This window comes from Anthonomus grandis, chromosome 1, assembly GCF_022605725.1.
Source record: "Anthonomus grandis grandis chromosome 1, icAntGran1.3, whole genome shotgun sequence".
Lineage (NCBI taxonomy): Eukaryota > Metazoa > Arthropoda > Insecta > Coleoptera > Curculionidae > Anthonomus > Anthonomus grandis.
The window spans coordinates 40,598,758-40,613,738 of NC_065546.1; the positions used below are offsets into that span (position 1 = coordinate 40,598,758).

Consider the following 14,981-nt stretch of genomic DNA (forward strand, 5'->3'; position numbering starts at 1 on the left):
ATGGTGGCAAACGCTATCTGCGCCATCTACGTTCACCTTTCACGAAGAGAGACAAAGATGGAAAATAATAGGATGTTTTATTAACACACAGTTGTGCGTCTTTTTGATTTTCTCTGGCGTATCTTTAGTGTTTACTAAATGTTTTGCCAAGTTGTTTTTGGTTTTAAAACAAATATTGGGTTTAGTGTCAGATTCATTGGACTTAAAACACTGTGCAACACTAGAAGAGATATTACCAAAGTAAGTAAGAGAACGATAAGATCCGAGAATCTTGGGTTCACTGAGCCGTGGTTTATAAAGTTTCTTGAATTTATGGGATATCCTCTGTTTTAAGCGATTTGTAAAATTATATTATACTCCTTTTTGAAACTTATATCGTTTAGTGGAATATTAAACAATAAATGAAAAAACAATTAAAAGTGGCAAATTTTTGGCTGAAAGGATGGTTGGAGGAAAAGGGGATTACTCTATCTGTAGGTTTTCGATATATTTGGAATTCAAAATGATTATTGTGATTAGTGATTAAAATTTAATAATAAAATATTAATTTTATGAGTGTCTGAAAATGGTAAATATGATTCTTTCTTTAACTCATAGGTAAACTGTATGTTGGGATGAACAGAATTAATAAAATAAACAAAGTTTTCTAAATCGTCTTTGGCTGCATTAAAAATAGTAAAAATGTCGTCCACTTAGCGAACCTATGTTTTATATGTTTTTTAAATAAATGATGTTTCGAAATTTGTTGTTCTAGTTTATACATAAACAGTTCGGCTAAAAAGGTTGACAAATTAGAGTCCACTGCCAATCCAGTTTTTTGTTCGAATAAATTATTATCAAATTGAAAAAAGTTTTAAAGGAGCACACAATTGAATAGAGAACACAAATCCAAAATAAACTGACTGGGTAAATTAGTATTAGGGTAATTCCGGGAGAGATGGCCCGCCGGGTGCGATAGCTCTTTCTAATATTTCCTAAATATATTTGATTTACGGCACTGCATCTTTAGACACATCCTATTCAACGTGCTGTATATATCGTGATCCAGGTTTGCGGTTTTTTTTCGACACTTTAAGGTAAATTTTGCTAAAAAAAATATTTTACAAGCATTAAAAATATTTAACCTTACTTTTAATATGTATAGTTTTTTTCTGAAAATTTTGTTTTTTTTCAAGTTTTTGTTACTCTTTTTGGGTTTGTGCATTTTTGAGGTTATGTTGTATGCACCCGTACCTCTAAAATTTAATAAATCTTAGGAAATATTTAGTGAGCCATCTCACACCCTGACTTTTGGGATAGATGGCCCAACTACTAAATGGTTAGTTGGCCCATGGGCCATCTATCCCGAAAAACAAAAATAATTTTTTTATTTAATCCTTACAAAAATCTAAGTCTAAAATTGGCATTTAAGTGTACAATTTAGACATCCAAAGTATATAAATGTATTTTTTAGAGTCATGCCGACTGACTACATTAGAAAAAGTTCAGTGCAAAGAGGAAACTGGACTGAAGAAGACATAGTCAATGCTGCAGAAGCTGTCAGAAATGGTGTTATGGGTATCAGAGAGGCATGCTGTAATTTTAACAACATTCCACCACCAACATTTCGCAGGCGCTTCAAAAACAATGATTTCCAGAAACGAACTCTTGGTCAACCTTGTGTTCGTGGTATCGAAAATGAGAAAAAAATTAAGCTACATATCCAGAAATTACAGAAACATGGATTTGCACCAACTCGTGAATGCGTCAGAGCAATGGCATTTAACTTGGCAGAGCAGTTGAAAATTAAACACACATTTAATAAAGAGAAAAAACTGGCTGGGTATGATTGGTTAACTATGTTTTTAAAACGAAACCCCGACCTAAGTGTTAGAAAAGCTGAAGGGGTGTCACTAGCCCGTTGTAAAGGAATGAATAAGACAGATGTTTCTATGTATTTTAATTTACTTGAAACCACATTAATCGAAGGAGAAATAATGAACAAAGCTGGTCACATATTTAATATGGACGAAACGGGCTTACAATTAAATAATAAACCTGGTTATGGTATTGCTACAAAAGGCTCAAAAAATGTTGCTGCAATTACTGCTTCAGAGAAGGGAAAAATCATAACAGTATCATGTTGTAATGCGGAAGGTTATTACATACCACCTACTTGTATATTCAAGGGGAAAAATAAAAAAGCTGAGTTTGAAGATGGAATGCCCCCTGGCTCCACTGTTTATATGAATGAAAAATCAGCTTACATTAACACTGATATAATGTTTGCTTGGCTAAAAAATCAATTTATACCACGTAAACCGCAAGGAAAAGTTCTACTTTTACTGGATGGGCATGCTAGGCATTGCAGCTCATCAGAGATGCTTGAATACGCTGATGAACATGGTGTTATTCCTCTTTGCCTGCCTAGTCATACCACACAGTTTCTCCAACCTTTAGATAGATGTTTTTTTAAGAGCCTTAAAGCTTTCTTTAATAATGCTTGCAACACATTTATTAGAACAAATCCAACTAGGAAAATTAACCGGTTACAATTTGGCCAGCTGCTAACTAAGGCGTGGTCAAAAGCTGCGACAGTTGAGAATGCTGTATCTGCTTTTAGGTCAACAGGTGTTTGTCCATTTAATCCTTCAGCCATACCAGAGTACGCATATTCGGGATCTGAAGAGAAAATGATAAATTTGGGTAAGTCCCTCTAACAAACGTATTTTTATTTATTTATAAAAAAAGTATTTTTAGATAATACGGCAACAGTTAATAATGATGCAAATAGGGCTAATAATGATGAAAATCAAATGTCAAAACAAGAACAAGCAATACCATCCACGTCAACGTCAGGCTTGAATAACATACCATCGGAACGTGATGAAGACCAAAATCAGGACACACCCGGAACACTGTTAAACAAATTTTCGCCTGTTCCAAGCACACCAGCTAATATTGAAAATGCACGAAAAAGAGCAAAACAGGTAGCTTACGTCCTAACATCTTCGGAAAATATTCAAAAACATAAATTGGCTAACGCGCGTAAGAAGGACAAAGAAAAGAAAAAAGAATTAAAAAAAATACGACGATTATAAACAAGCAAAAATAAAAAAATAATGATGATGGGTCAAATGATTCATGTGTAAAGAAACAAACTAAAAACATAAAAGGGAAAAATAAATTAAACCTAACCACCGAAAAACCAAGAGCTAAAAAACTTAAATTAAATAAAGACGACTTATCCAAAGATACTGACACATCAGACGACTATGTCTCCGAATCTGAGGATTGCTCACAAGACGATTCTACAGAATGCCTTGAATGTGGCGAGATATACAAACTCACAATTAAAACTGATGACTGGATTCAATGTATTCACTGCACAAGGTGGTTCCATGAAAGCTGCACTAAATATTTGAATCTCTGTGACCTATGTAGAAGAATTTTATCAAAAAAGCGATGTTAAATTAAGTTTTTTTAATGGGCCGTCTCACCCAGGATAAGTGAGCCAACTATCCCATAGCACCTGGGAGAGTTGGCCCATTCAGCTTATTTTTTTTAAACTGTTTGTAGAGTTAGATTTTTTAGTTTTTCTTGAAATGTTACTTTTGACGTTAACTGGAATAAATGCTTATGTTAAATCTCTTTTCTTTGGTTTGATTAACTTTTGGGTTTTCATTTTATGTCATTTTTTTAAAAAAGTGAGCCAACTATCCCGGACTTACCCTACGTCTCCGCATTTGTCGACAAATCCGATAAAAAATTCCGGGAGAATTTTGAATTACGGCACATGACTTAATGATTCGATTTCTCAAGTCAACAATATCTAGTACCGGAATCCTGTACACCAAAGTTTTTAAATTTCCTTATGTGGTAAAATCTACTGGATTTATATCTGGTGACCGAGGTGGCCAAAATTAAGAACCGCCTCGGCCTATCTAACGATTTAAATATGTTTCGTCTAAATAACGACGTGCTAATAAATCAAAATGGGCAGAAGCCCCATCCTGCATAAACCACATTACTCTTCTAACATCTAGGGATACCACCTCAAGAAGTCCTGGAAGTATGTCTTGCAGAAAACTAGCGTATGTTTCCCCATTCAATCTCTGTAATAGAAAATGTGGGCCAATAAGGTGGTCTCCAATGATTCCAACTCATACATTTAAAGAAAATTGTTGTTGGTGATGAGCTTCAACTACACTTGCATGGGGATTTTCATCTGTCGAAATGTGATTATTATGGCAGTAAATGATTGCCTCTTTGAAAAAATTGGCTTCGTCGGTAAATAGAATCTGCCTTAATAACTGAGGATTTTGCTCAATGACTTCTAACATCCAACGAGAAAGACACCTAGGAAAATCTAGTGGTAATAGAGCCTGGACTCGTTGTACGTGATATGGATATAATAACTAAGCCTTTAAAATAGTCCATACCGTCATATGATTGATATGTACTGCAGACCAATTTTTCTAGTACTGGTGTCAGGTTGTTTATCAATTAAATTAAGTACTGCTTTTTCTAATTCCGGTGTTCTAATATAGCGTTGGCAATCACAATCATGCTTTCTTGATTAAAAAAATCCAGTTTCTCGTAGTCTTTGATGAAGGCGTGCAAATAATGTATGATAAGGTGCCATTCATTGAGGGTACATTTCAGCATACATTCTAGATGCTTGAAATGAATTTCCGTTAGCAAGACCATAAACAAAATGCATCTCGGTCATTTCTGCATTTGAATAATTTGCCATTTAAATGAAATGGATCAAAAAAGAGAACTGACAATCAACCAACAATCATCAGCAGACATTTAACAGGTTAATACAGATTAGTAATTTTTTCTTAAAATTCACCCAAGAATCAGCCCATGAATTTTTTCGCATTTATTTTCACCCTGTATAATTGGATGCGCCAACTATTCTCAATAGACATTTTTACGACTCAATCAACAAACAAGAAATTTTATTACACTGGAACTGGCGATAACTAATTTATTTTACAGTGATTTTTGAAGATTAATGATCTATATTTAATTAAAAAAACTACCTTAGAAGTTTTAAAAGATTTATTTCAACAGCAGTTTATAACATTTATAAATTGACTTTGAAAATCAAAACGAACTAGAGTCATTCCTGTATATCATTACCAATAAAAATATGAATTTGTCTCCTTGGACGTAATGAAATATTTAAATAGACTATTATTTTTAATTTAATTGGATACGCCAATTATTTATCTCATTAGTGATTTTAAAAATTTATTAAGCCTAGATATAGATAGATCGTGCTTCTTATGTGCATGGGTCGCATAATCTGTGATAAAACAATTAATTTGTCACCTTTTTATTTTTGAAGCAACTTTCTAATTTTTAAACCTATTGACTTACTTTTATTAAAAAAATCTATGTGGCCTTGAACTAATAAAAGATTTATCTCAACAGCGATTTATAAGATTTCGATTCCCTAACTTTTTATATCAACAGTGACATTAAAAGTTCAAATGCATTGTCTTATTTATCTCTAGCATAACCTATTTATATCTAAAATAAATATTAACAAATATGATTTTATCTGATTCTCAATTTGTAATGGTCGTATTTTGACAAGGGGCTTTGATAGGGTTTTCAAAGACTAAGGTCTAAGAATAATTTATCAAAGTTCGGTCAAGATAAAATAAAAGCCAATGAAAAGTCCAAGATCTATGAGATTAATTGCAACGATTGTGATATAACATTGATATGATACAATACAAACCGTATATAGGACAAATAAGAAGACCAATTAATGTCAGAATTATAGAACGTTTAGCTTATGTGAAGTATAGAAGAGTTGAAAAGCCGCTTTGAGGCAGCTTTAAATTTTTTAAGCCAGTTAATAACAATAGAAAATTACCTGCATACGAAATTTTATCAATATTCAATAATCAAAAAAACATTCTTAACAGGGGTAAAGATCTAATTCCTTGTAGTTAATTGTAAAGTTTAGTTAGTGTTTAAGATTTGTTCGGCCATGTTTCATTGAATTTTCCGCTATAATAGTTACATATTTAGTATATAAGGCCACTTATAAGTGGACAGTTTTAGTTTATTTTAAATCTCCCGAAGATGCTAACATCGTTAGCGAAACACGGTTTTGGTTAGTGGTAAACCTGTCTCGTGATTTAGAGTATCACACCAAAGGTTTCAATCATAGGACGTATTACTTGTCTATAAAAATTGTTAAACGGTTTATTCTTGATGTAAGACTACCTTATTAAAATTTCAGTTAGAGAAATAATTCCTTCTGGGTGTAACACTTTTTATGTCTGTGAGAATATACAGGGTGTCCCAAAATTAGACGTCCAAACGAGAGGAGGTGAAAGAGGAGATCATTTGCAATCAAAAAAACCCTATATACTATTATACGATTGTTGATGGTTTAAAAGTTATTTCCATTTTTCTCATTTTTGTAAAAATCGCTTCATGCATCATGCACAAAATTTATTACAAAAATATTATAATTTATTTACTTAGTATTTAGTGCGAGTGTGACCCTAAGGAGTGCACCCTTTCATAAATATGATTTGGATGCATAATTGTTTCTTTCACTAGTAAGAAAAAAATTATTTCTCAATATGTTTAATTTTTATTTAAAAATTATTTGCCTTTTAAGTGAACCTGGCAGAAACAAATTTACTACAAAAAGCTAAAAATTATCAGGAAAAGTTACTTATTTAATGAAGATTCTCATATGGTGAAATACTTTCAGATAAGTGATACGACTCTTTTTTGATTGACATTTTTATTAAACTAATCGTTTTTGGACAAAAATCAAAATATTGTAATACTAAATAATCTAATTCTAAATAATGAAAAAAAAAAGAATTTATTGCTATTAAACATCACAATAAATGTTCAAAATGCGAACCACCTGCCCTAATACACATTCGGCAACAGCGGATGAAATTACTTTTTATGCGCCGAAAGGCTCTGTCATTGTTGGTAATAACGTTGGTCGCTTATCTTATTTTTCTTCGCAGTTCTACTTCAGTCTGGCTTTCATTGATAAAAACAAGTTCTTTGAAATATCCCCATAAAAAAAAGTCTAAGGGGTTCAGGTCAGGCGAACGCGGCGGCCATTGGATGGTTCCTCCCCTTCCAATCCATCGATTATTAAAAGATGTTGCTTTACGATTCAGGCAGAGTGAGCAGGAGCTCCGTCGTGTTGCAGCTACATGTCTCGCCGTGTTGCTACAGATACGTCTTTAAGTTAATCTTTCAAGTTATGTTGCAAGAAATGTAAATAATTTTCGCCGTTAAGTCTTCCTGGTAGCTCCAATGGTCCAATTAATTTGCCTTCAATGATCCCTGCCCATAGATTGACTGAAAACTGATGCTGAAAACGATCATTTCTCACTATATTAGGATTAACATAGTCCCAATAATGCAAATTGTGTATATTAAATATCTCTGTTCTTTTAAAACTGCTTTCGTCACTCCACAAAATGTTTTAAAAAAAATTAGAGTCTTCTCTATTGCGCTGCAGCATTTCTCGACAAAACTGAATCCTTTTTTCATAATCAGTGAGCAGAAGTGCTTTAACACGTTGCACATGATAAGGATATTAGATTTATTATATAACAGATTTCTTTGTAAAACTCGATGAACTGTGGACTTGGGAAGTCCCGAACGCCTTGTTATGCGACGAACACTTGTTGTTGGATTCTCTGTTGCAAATTCCACAATATCATCTTCATCGTTATCATTTCTAGGTCTTCCTACTCTCCGTGGCTGACTAGGAATGATGCCTTCCAAGTAACTCTGATGCACATTTATGAAAACTCTATGGTCAGGATAGCGATTTTGACCGGGAAAGCGTCTTTCATATTCTCGGGCAGCAGCTCGAGCATTTCCATCACAAAGCTCATAAACATAGTGCATTTCTGCATATTTGCGGGAACTATAAGCCATTTGTGAAGGTTTACTTGTAATAGTAGCATAGGAGTTAAAACACGAAAAACTCCGAAAATAGAAACAGCAAACAGTCTAAGTATAAGAAATAAAGTCTAATTTGTTGAAAAACCAGAAAGAAACTAACTACATTCGCGACAGGGAAACGGTATGTGGATCTTAAAAATTATTTGAAAAAGAATGTTTAGTTTTCTTATCATAAATATTTGACCGTAAAGAATCTGCATAAATAAAGCAACTTTTTCTGATAGCTGTTTATTTTTGGTCGAACACGTGCTTTGTAGCAGCATCAATTCAAACGCAAAAATATGTATGTAAAACTTAAACAAATTGGGAAATTATCATTTTCTAAGTAGTAACAGAAGTAATTATTTTACATGCAATTATTACTTATGAAAAAGTACACTATTTAAGGCAACATTCATAACAAATACCACGCAAATACGTGAGTTCTTTACAGAATTCATGACACAATTATATGGCCACTTATGCTTAATATATGTTTAGTTTAAGATAATAATTGTCACAGCTTATTCAGCATTTAGAAGTATATATATAGAGGATGTAAAAGAGGAGTAGTTAGTCATCTTAGCGCAGTCGTAAAGTAAGCTTTGCAACATTGTAATATAAATTGTATTCTTGTGTTTAATAAATTAATTTTTTAAAAACACGAGTTGCGATTTATTAAATAAAATTGGCGCAGTCGGTAGGATCCTTTCGGAGGATCTCTGTGAACATCATCGTCGAGTACAGATACGAGTAGTCGCGAGTTACGTAACGCGAATTACGTAAATACGTGAGTGAGTGATCCCTTAGCTATAAGCGTGGATACAGTGCTTAGTGTCTGGAAAGTGCGGATTACCAGTAGTTCACACTTCTGTTTTAACAGTTTAGAAAGGATCAAGAATTTAGTTGCTGAGCAAACTGAGACGAGCTGAGTGATTCCTGGCCAACAACCCTCGAAAAGTGGTACGCCATTGCGAGTAGCCAGTAGGAAGAATTGGCATAGCTAGCTTCCAAGACAGGTGGTGCCTTCACTACAGTATAGCTGTTGTTGCAGAGACATCATTTGATACAGGTCAGAAACTAGAAACTTTTTATTGTACTGTATAGAATTGTTTCTATTAGTTGGAAAACCTGTTAATTAAGGAAATATTTTGAATATTTTATAATTGAAAATTTGAAATTTTATTTCTTATTATTATTTTTTTTTCTTTTTTGAAGTTTAGTATGAACTCTAATGAAAAAATTTAACAATAGAGTTAGTGACATAACTTATCCTAGAGTAAAGAGTTTAGAGATTACTTCAAACAGTAATTCTTCTTTAGATTCTAGCTTAAACGAGCTTTATTCCGAAATAGCAAATAATACTTTATCATCCCTTAATTTAGATAATAATAGTTTAGGTATAAATTTAAATTTAGTAGATAATAGTAATTTAGTAAACAATAATAAAATGGCTGATGCATTAAAATCAACCGTTGCACTTCTCAAAAGCTTTGATGGTCAACCATCCAGATTAGAAACATTTTTAAACCAAATTGATACCTTTTATGCAAGATACTTTTTAAAAAATTATAGGAGAGGCTGAAGACTTTTTGTTAACAAGATCTGACTTAAACTCTTGGGCAGAAATAAAAATTGCATTACAACAAAAATTTAACGATCCAATTACTAGGGCTAATTTACAGCAACAATTAATTTTCTTAAGCAGAAAAAATGAATCTATTAATGATTATATTCAACGCTTAAAGTCATTAGTTAATAAGATTAATAATAAGATTTGTTCCGAAATTAATAATATCGAAGCCAAAACAATTCTCATCAATCAAAATGAACTAACAGCTACACAAAATCTTTTAGCGAACGTCCCTAATGAACTTAGAACATTACTAATTGTGCAAAATCCACAAACCTTAGATCAAGCTATCGATATTATCACAAACTATGATATTTTAACAAGTCAAAACCAATTCAAAAACAACTACCTTCATAATCAAAATACTGCAAGACAAACTTCACACAAACCACCAAATCAACCACAAATAAATCAACAAAGACAAATTAACAATAATCAATTGAGACCACAAAATCAATTTAATCACCATAAACAGAATCAATTTAATCAATATAAACAAAATCAAGTTAATCAACAAAGACAAAATCAATCAAATCAATTTAGACAAAATGAACCAAACACATCTAGACCATATAACCAACCATTTAATAAACTACAAAACCAGCAGTTTACACAAAGAAACCCGCAACGAACACCTCAATATCCCCAACCAATGTCCGGAATACAATACACTAATACAAAACCCCAATATCCTCAACCCATGTCTGGAGTAAGTGTACAACCTAGAAGAGAAATGCCTCATTATACACAACCTAAACATGAGTTGACTCACTTAGAAAATCTAAATGAAGTCCCATATTTTGATAGCTATAACGAAAACGTCCCCTATTCTGACAACTATGATGAACCCTATTACGATGAACATAATTTTCCAAATTACAATCCTGAAGACAATTCTGAAGATTCACTAGTAGAACAACTAGAAAATTTTCATTTAGAAGCCTCAGAGAAAACAAACCCTGTTTAAGTTTAAATAGCTTCCAAGTTAATCAACTACCCTTCATACACATTCCTGTTTTAAATATTCGATTACTTATAGATACAGGTTCACACGCATCACTTCTTAGACCCTCATTAGCAGAAACTTATTTTCCTGAGTTAATTCAACCATACATTAGTACCCTACAAACTTGTACTGGTTCACAAAAAGCCACAAGTAGAGCTTTTATTCCCTTGTTCCTAAATTTTGGCATAACAAAATCAATAGAGTTTATTTTATTTTCATTTCATGAATATTTTGATGGTATTTTAGGAATTAAAGATTTATGCAAACTTGGCTTAAACATTGACCTAGAAAATCAAAATTTGGTAAATCAATATTTAACAATTCCTTTCCACTATAGAGAAAATTTTGAAGAATTCGTAATCGAAATACCTCCAGAAACTGTTCAAAAATGTATAATAAAAACCGATCTACCCAACGATACAACTTGGTTAGTCCCCTATTTTCATGATGAAGAAATAACAATTCATCCTACATTAGTAACGATCAAAAATAATTCCTACATAATAGATATTCTTAATCATTCTAAAAGATCAATTGCGTTAGAAGGTCATGTATCCAATGGATTACCCTTGGAACCAATTGAACTTAATAATTACGAAATATTAGATAAAATTCCTTCTTGCGACACCCTTAAAACAAATCATTTTAGTAAAAATATTCCTTGTAACGATTTAAACTTAGAATCCCTGATTAGACACGAACATTTAAATAAAGAGGAACGCAGAGAACTTTTTAAGCTAATAAGAAAGTTCGAAAAAGTCTTACACAAACCCGGAGATAAATTAACGTTTTCAAATCAAGTAAAACATAAAATAAACACTACCGATGAAATCCCAGTCTATACTAAAAGCTATAGATATCCGCATATCCTTAAACAAGAAATCGACAACCAAATTGAACAGATGCTAGATGATGAAATCATTAGACCTTCAAATTCCCCATGGAGTTCACCTGTATGGATAGTCCCGAAGAAAGCCGATGTGACAGGAAAAAAGAAATGGAGAATCGTCATTGATTATAGGAAATTGAATGAAAAAACCATAGGCGATAGATACCCAATTCCAAACATCACGGATATATTGGATAAACTAGGCCGATGTAACTACTTCACAACCATAGACCTTGCTAGCGGATTTCACCAGATAGAAATGGATCCGGAAAGCATACCAAAGACAGCATTTAATGTAGAACATGGTCATTACGAGTACGTACGCATGCCATTTGGACTCAAGAATGCACCTGCGACATTTCAGAGAGCAATGGATAATGTGTTACGAGGTTTACTAGGCAAAATATGTTTAGTCTACATGGACGACATCATTATATTTTCAACCAGCCTGCAAGAACATCTTAACAACCTTAAATTAGTCTTCGAGCGACTTGTGTCTTTTAACATGAAAATACAATTAGACAAATGTGAATTTCTGAAAAAAGACGTAGAATTCCTAGGACATATCATAACAGCTGAAGGAGTTAAACCAAACCCACGGAAAATTGAAGCAATTAAAAATTTTAAAATTCCAAATACCCCTAAAGAAATCAAATCCTTTTTAGGCCTCGTCGGATATTACAGAAAATTCATCAAAGACTTCGCAAAGATCACGAAACCTCTTACCAATTGTCTTAAGAAAAACGTTAAAATTATTCACGATAAAGCCTTCCGTACAGCATTTAACCTCTGTAAAAACATTTTAACTAACGACCCGATTCTACAATACCCTGATTTTCATAAACCCTTTGTACTGACAACAGACGCATCAGAATACGCGATTGGAGCTATATTATCTCAAGGACCCATCGGATCTGATTTACCCATTTCATATGCTAGTCGTACATTAAATTCCACTGAATGTAATTACTCTACAATTGAAAAGGAACTTTTGGCAATAGTTTGGGCTACAAAATATTTTCGTCCCTACCTTTTTGGCCGAAAATTTACAATTATAACGGATCATAAACCACTTCAATGGTTATTTTCGATCAAAGAGCCTAATTCAAAATTAGTAAGATGGCGACTCAAACTTCAAGAGTATGAATATACAATTCAATATAAAAAAGGTATTCATAATAGCAACGCCGATGCACTATCACGACCACCAAGAGAAATACACCCCATGGAAATCGAGAAACCTCCTTCTACTCACATGTCAGCAACATGCGATGACAATGAGGCAGATCACCAATATTTATGGCACGAAAGAATCAATCATTTCTTTGATAACTTTCAAGATCAACCGAATCTTTTTGAAAAACCACAGAAAAAGAAAGAAACAAAAAAGATTAATATTATTTCTCAAATAATAATACCTCCACCAAGTTTGAAGAAAATCAAGGAACCCGAACAAAATAAATCAGAATCACCAAAACCTTCGACAAGCCATGAAAACGACATCATTTTACTAGAAATTCCAGAAAAAGACGGATCGGAAACAGACACAGCTAGTCTATCCATAGAAAAATTACCCCCAGAACCTCAAGAGATCGTAAATAACAAAAAAGATAACTCCGAAACAGAAACAGTACACACATCAAAGGAAGACCCTATATTAGGTGCCCCGTATGTTAATAAATCTTTAAACACATTCAAAAATCAGATTATATTTAAATGGACAGTAAAAGAAAAACCCTATGTGACCAAAACTACCCTATTCGAAACAAAAAAAAGACTAATCTATTTTATAAATAAAGACCCCTTAACTTTTGATATACAATCACTCTTTAAGGATTATCTACCACCAGATACATATTGCCTATATTTCCAAAATAAAGAATTAGAACCCCTAATTTTAAGAATTTTTCAAGAAACATTTAAAAATAACGCATACAAACTTGTTATTTCAAACACACTTCTTGAAGACGTTTTAAACGTAGATGAACGAAAAGAAATTATAGAAAGATATCATACCACGAAAACATCGCACAAAGGAATGACGGAAAACATAAAAAATATTAAACAACGTTATTACTGGCCGAGCCTGGAAAGAGACGTTATAGATTATGTAAATACTTGTGAAACATGTCAAAAAACAAAGTATGATAGACATCCATACAAAGTTGTATATAAACCAACCCCAACTGGATCGAGACCCCTTGAACATATATATATGGACATATATTCAATTTCAGGTCAAAAGTATTTAACCTTGATAGACAATTTCTCAAAATTTGCAACTGCCTACCCTGTACATGAAACCTCAATAGAAATCTGTCAGAATTTGATTAAATTCTTTTCTCATCATGGTACACCTTCCAAGATTACCACCGACAATGCTAAATCCTTTAAAAGTAATTTAGTACAAGACCTCTGTAAAACCTACCAAATAGAATTACATTTTATAACCCCATACAACCCAAATTCAAATTCCCCAATAGAAAGATTTCATTCAACTCTTCAAGAAAGCCTTATTGCCCTTAGAAACGATCATCGTAGTAAATCTATTCAAGAATTAATAGACATAGCTATTTTAAACTATAATAACAGTATTCATTCATCACATGAATATACCCCATTTCAAATTTTAAAAGGCAATCTAAATTACCAATTAAATTTTGAAAAAAATTTAAACCAAATGCAAACTGATTATGTTTTTGAACTAGCACAAATATTTAAAGAACTCAATGAAAACATAACATCAAAATTAAACGCAAAAAAGGCAAATATTTTAGCAAAATTAAATAAAGAACGAGAAAATGACCCCGAAATACCTGAAGCTACTACACAACTTATAAGTACACCGCGAAAACTAGCCTCAAAACTAGAACCTAAATATAAGAAAACTAAGTTTAGAAATCAGCGACATCCCAAGAATATTAAAAGACGATCATAATTTTCAGGAACAAAAACCATGAAGCTAATCATTCTTCTACTTCCGCTAATAGTCAATGCCCAGTATAAGATTGAAGAATTAACGAATCCTTTGCTACCAGTGTACCAAGGAATTAGTTATATCATAACAAATTACCATCATGTATATTATCATGTTAATTTAACCAACATAAAAGACTGTCTAAACATTACAAAAACAACCCTTTTACAAACTAATATCACCCTCGGAAAAACTAATGTTACCCCTTACTTTCCCTTATATAAGCTATTGATAACAAGAATTCATAATCTATTTGAACAAGTAAAATCAATAGAATCTTTTATTGAACATTATTCTACCCCTCAAAATAGAGTCAAAAGAGGATTATTTAATTTCATAGGTAAAACACAAAAGTTTTTATTTGGCACTTTAGATGATAGCGATCAAGAACGTTATGATACGTATATAAAGACATTGCAAGATAACCAAAATACCTTGCATCATGACCTTTCCCTAACCCAGACAATCGTTAAAAACTTGACGAGAGACATAGACACCCAACTAAGCAATATTAAAAATAACCAAGAAGTATTATTGA

General features: G+C 32.6%; 1 protein-coding gene across 3 annotated transcripts in view; it reads left to right on the plus strand.

Annotated features, from left to right (window-relative positions):
• LOC126737743 (neuropilin and tolloid-like protein 2) overlaps positions 1–14,981 on the plus strand; it is a 622,239-nt gene that overhangs the window by 96,522 nt on the left and 510,736 nt on the right. Inside the window, exons 2-3 of one of the 3 annotated variants that reach the window (XM_050442780.1) lie at positions 1,454–2,685; positions 2,740–3,632. The exons of the other annotated variants lie outside the window; for them this stretch is intronic. Of the exons in view, the coding sequence (XP_050298737.1) occupies positions 1,454–2,685; positions 2,740–3,080 (1,573 nt within the window). The 3' untranslated portion in view covers positions 3,081–3,632. Of the gene's footprint in view, positions 1–1,453; positions 2,686–2,739; positions 3,633–14,981 lie in introns of those variants that run through there. 3 annotated transcript variants of the gene reach the window in all.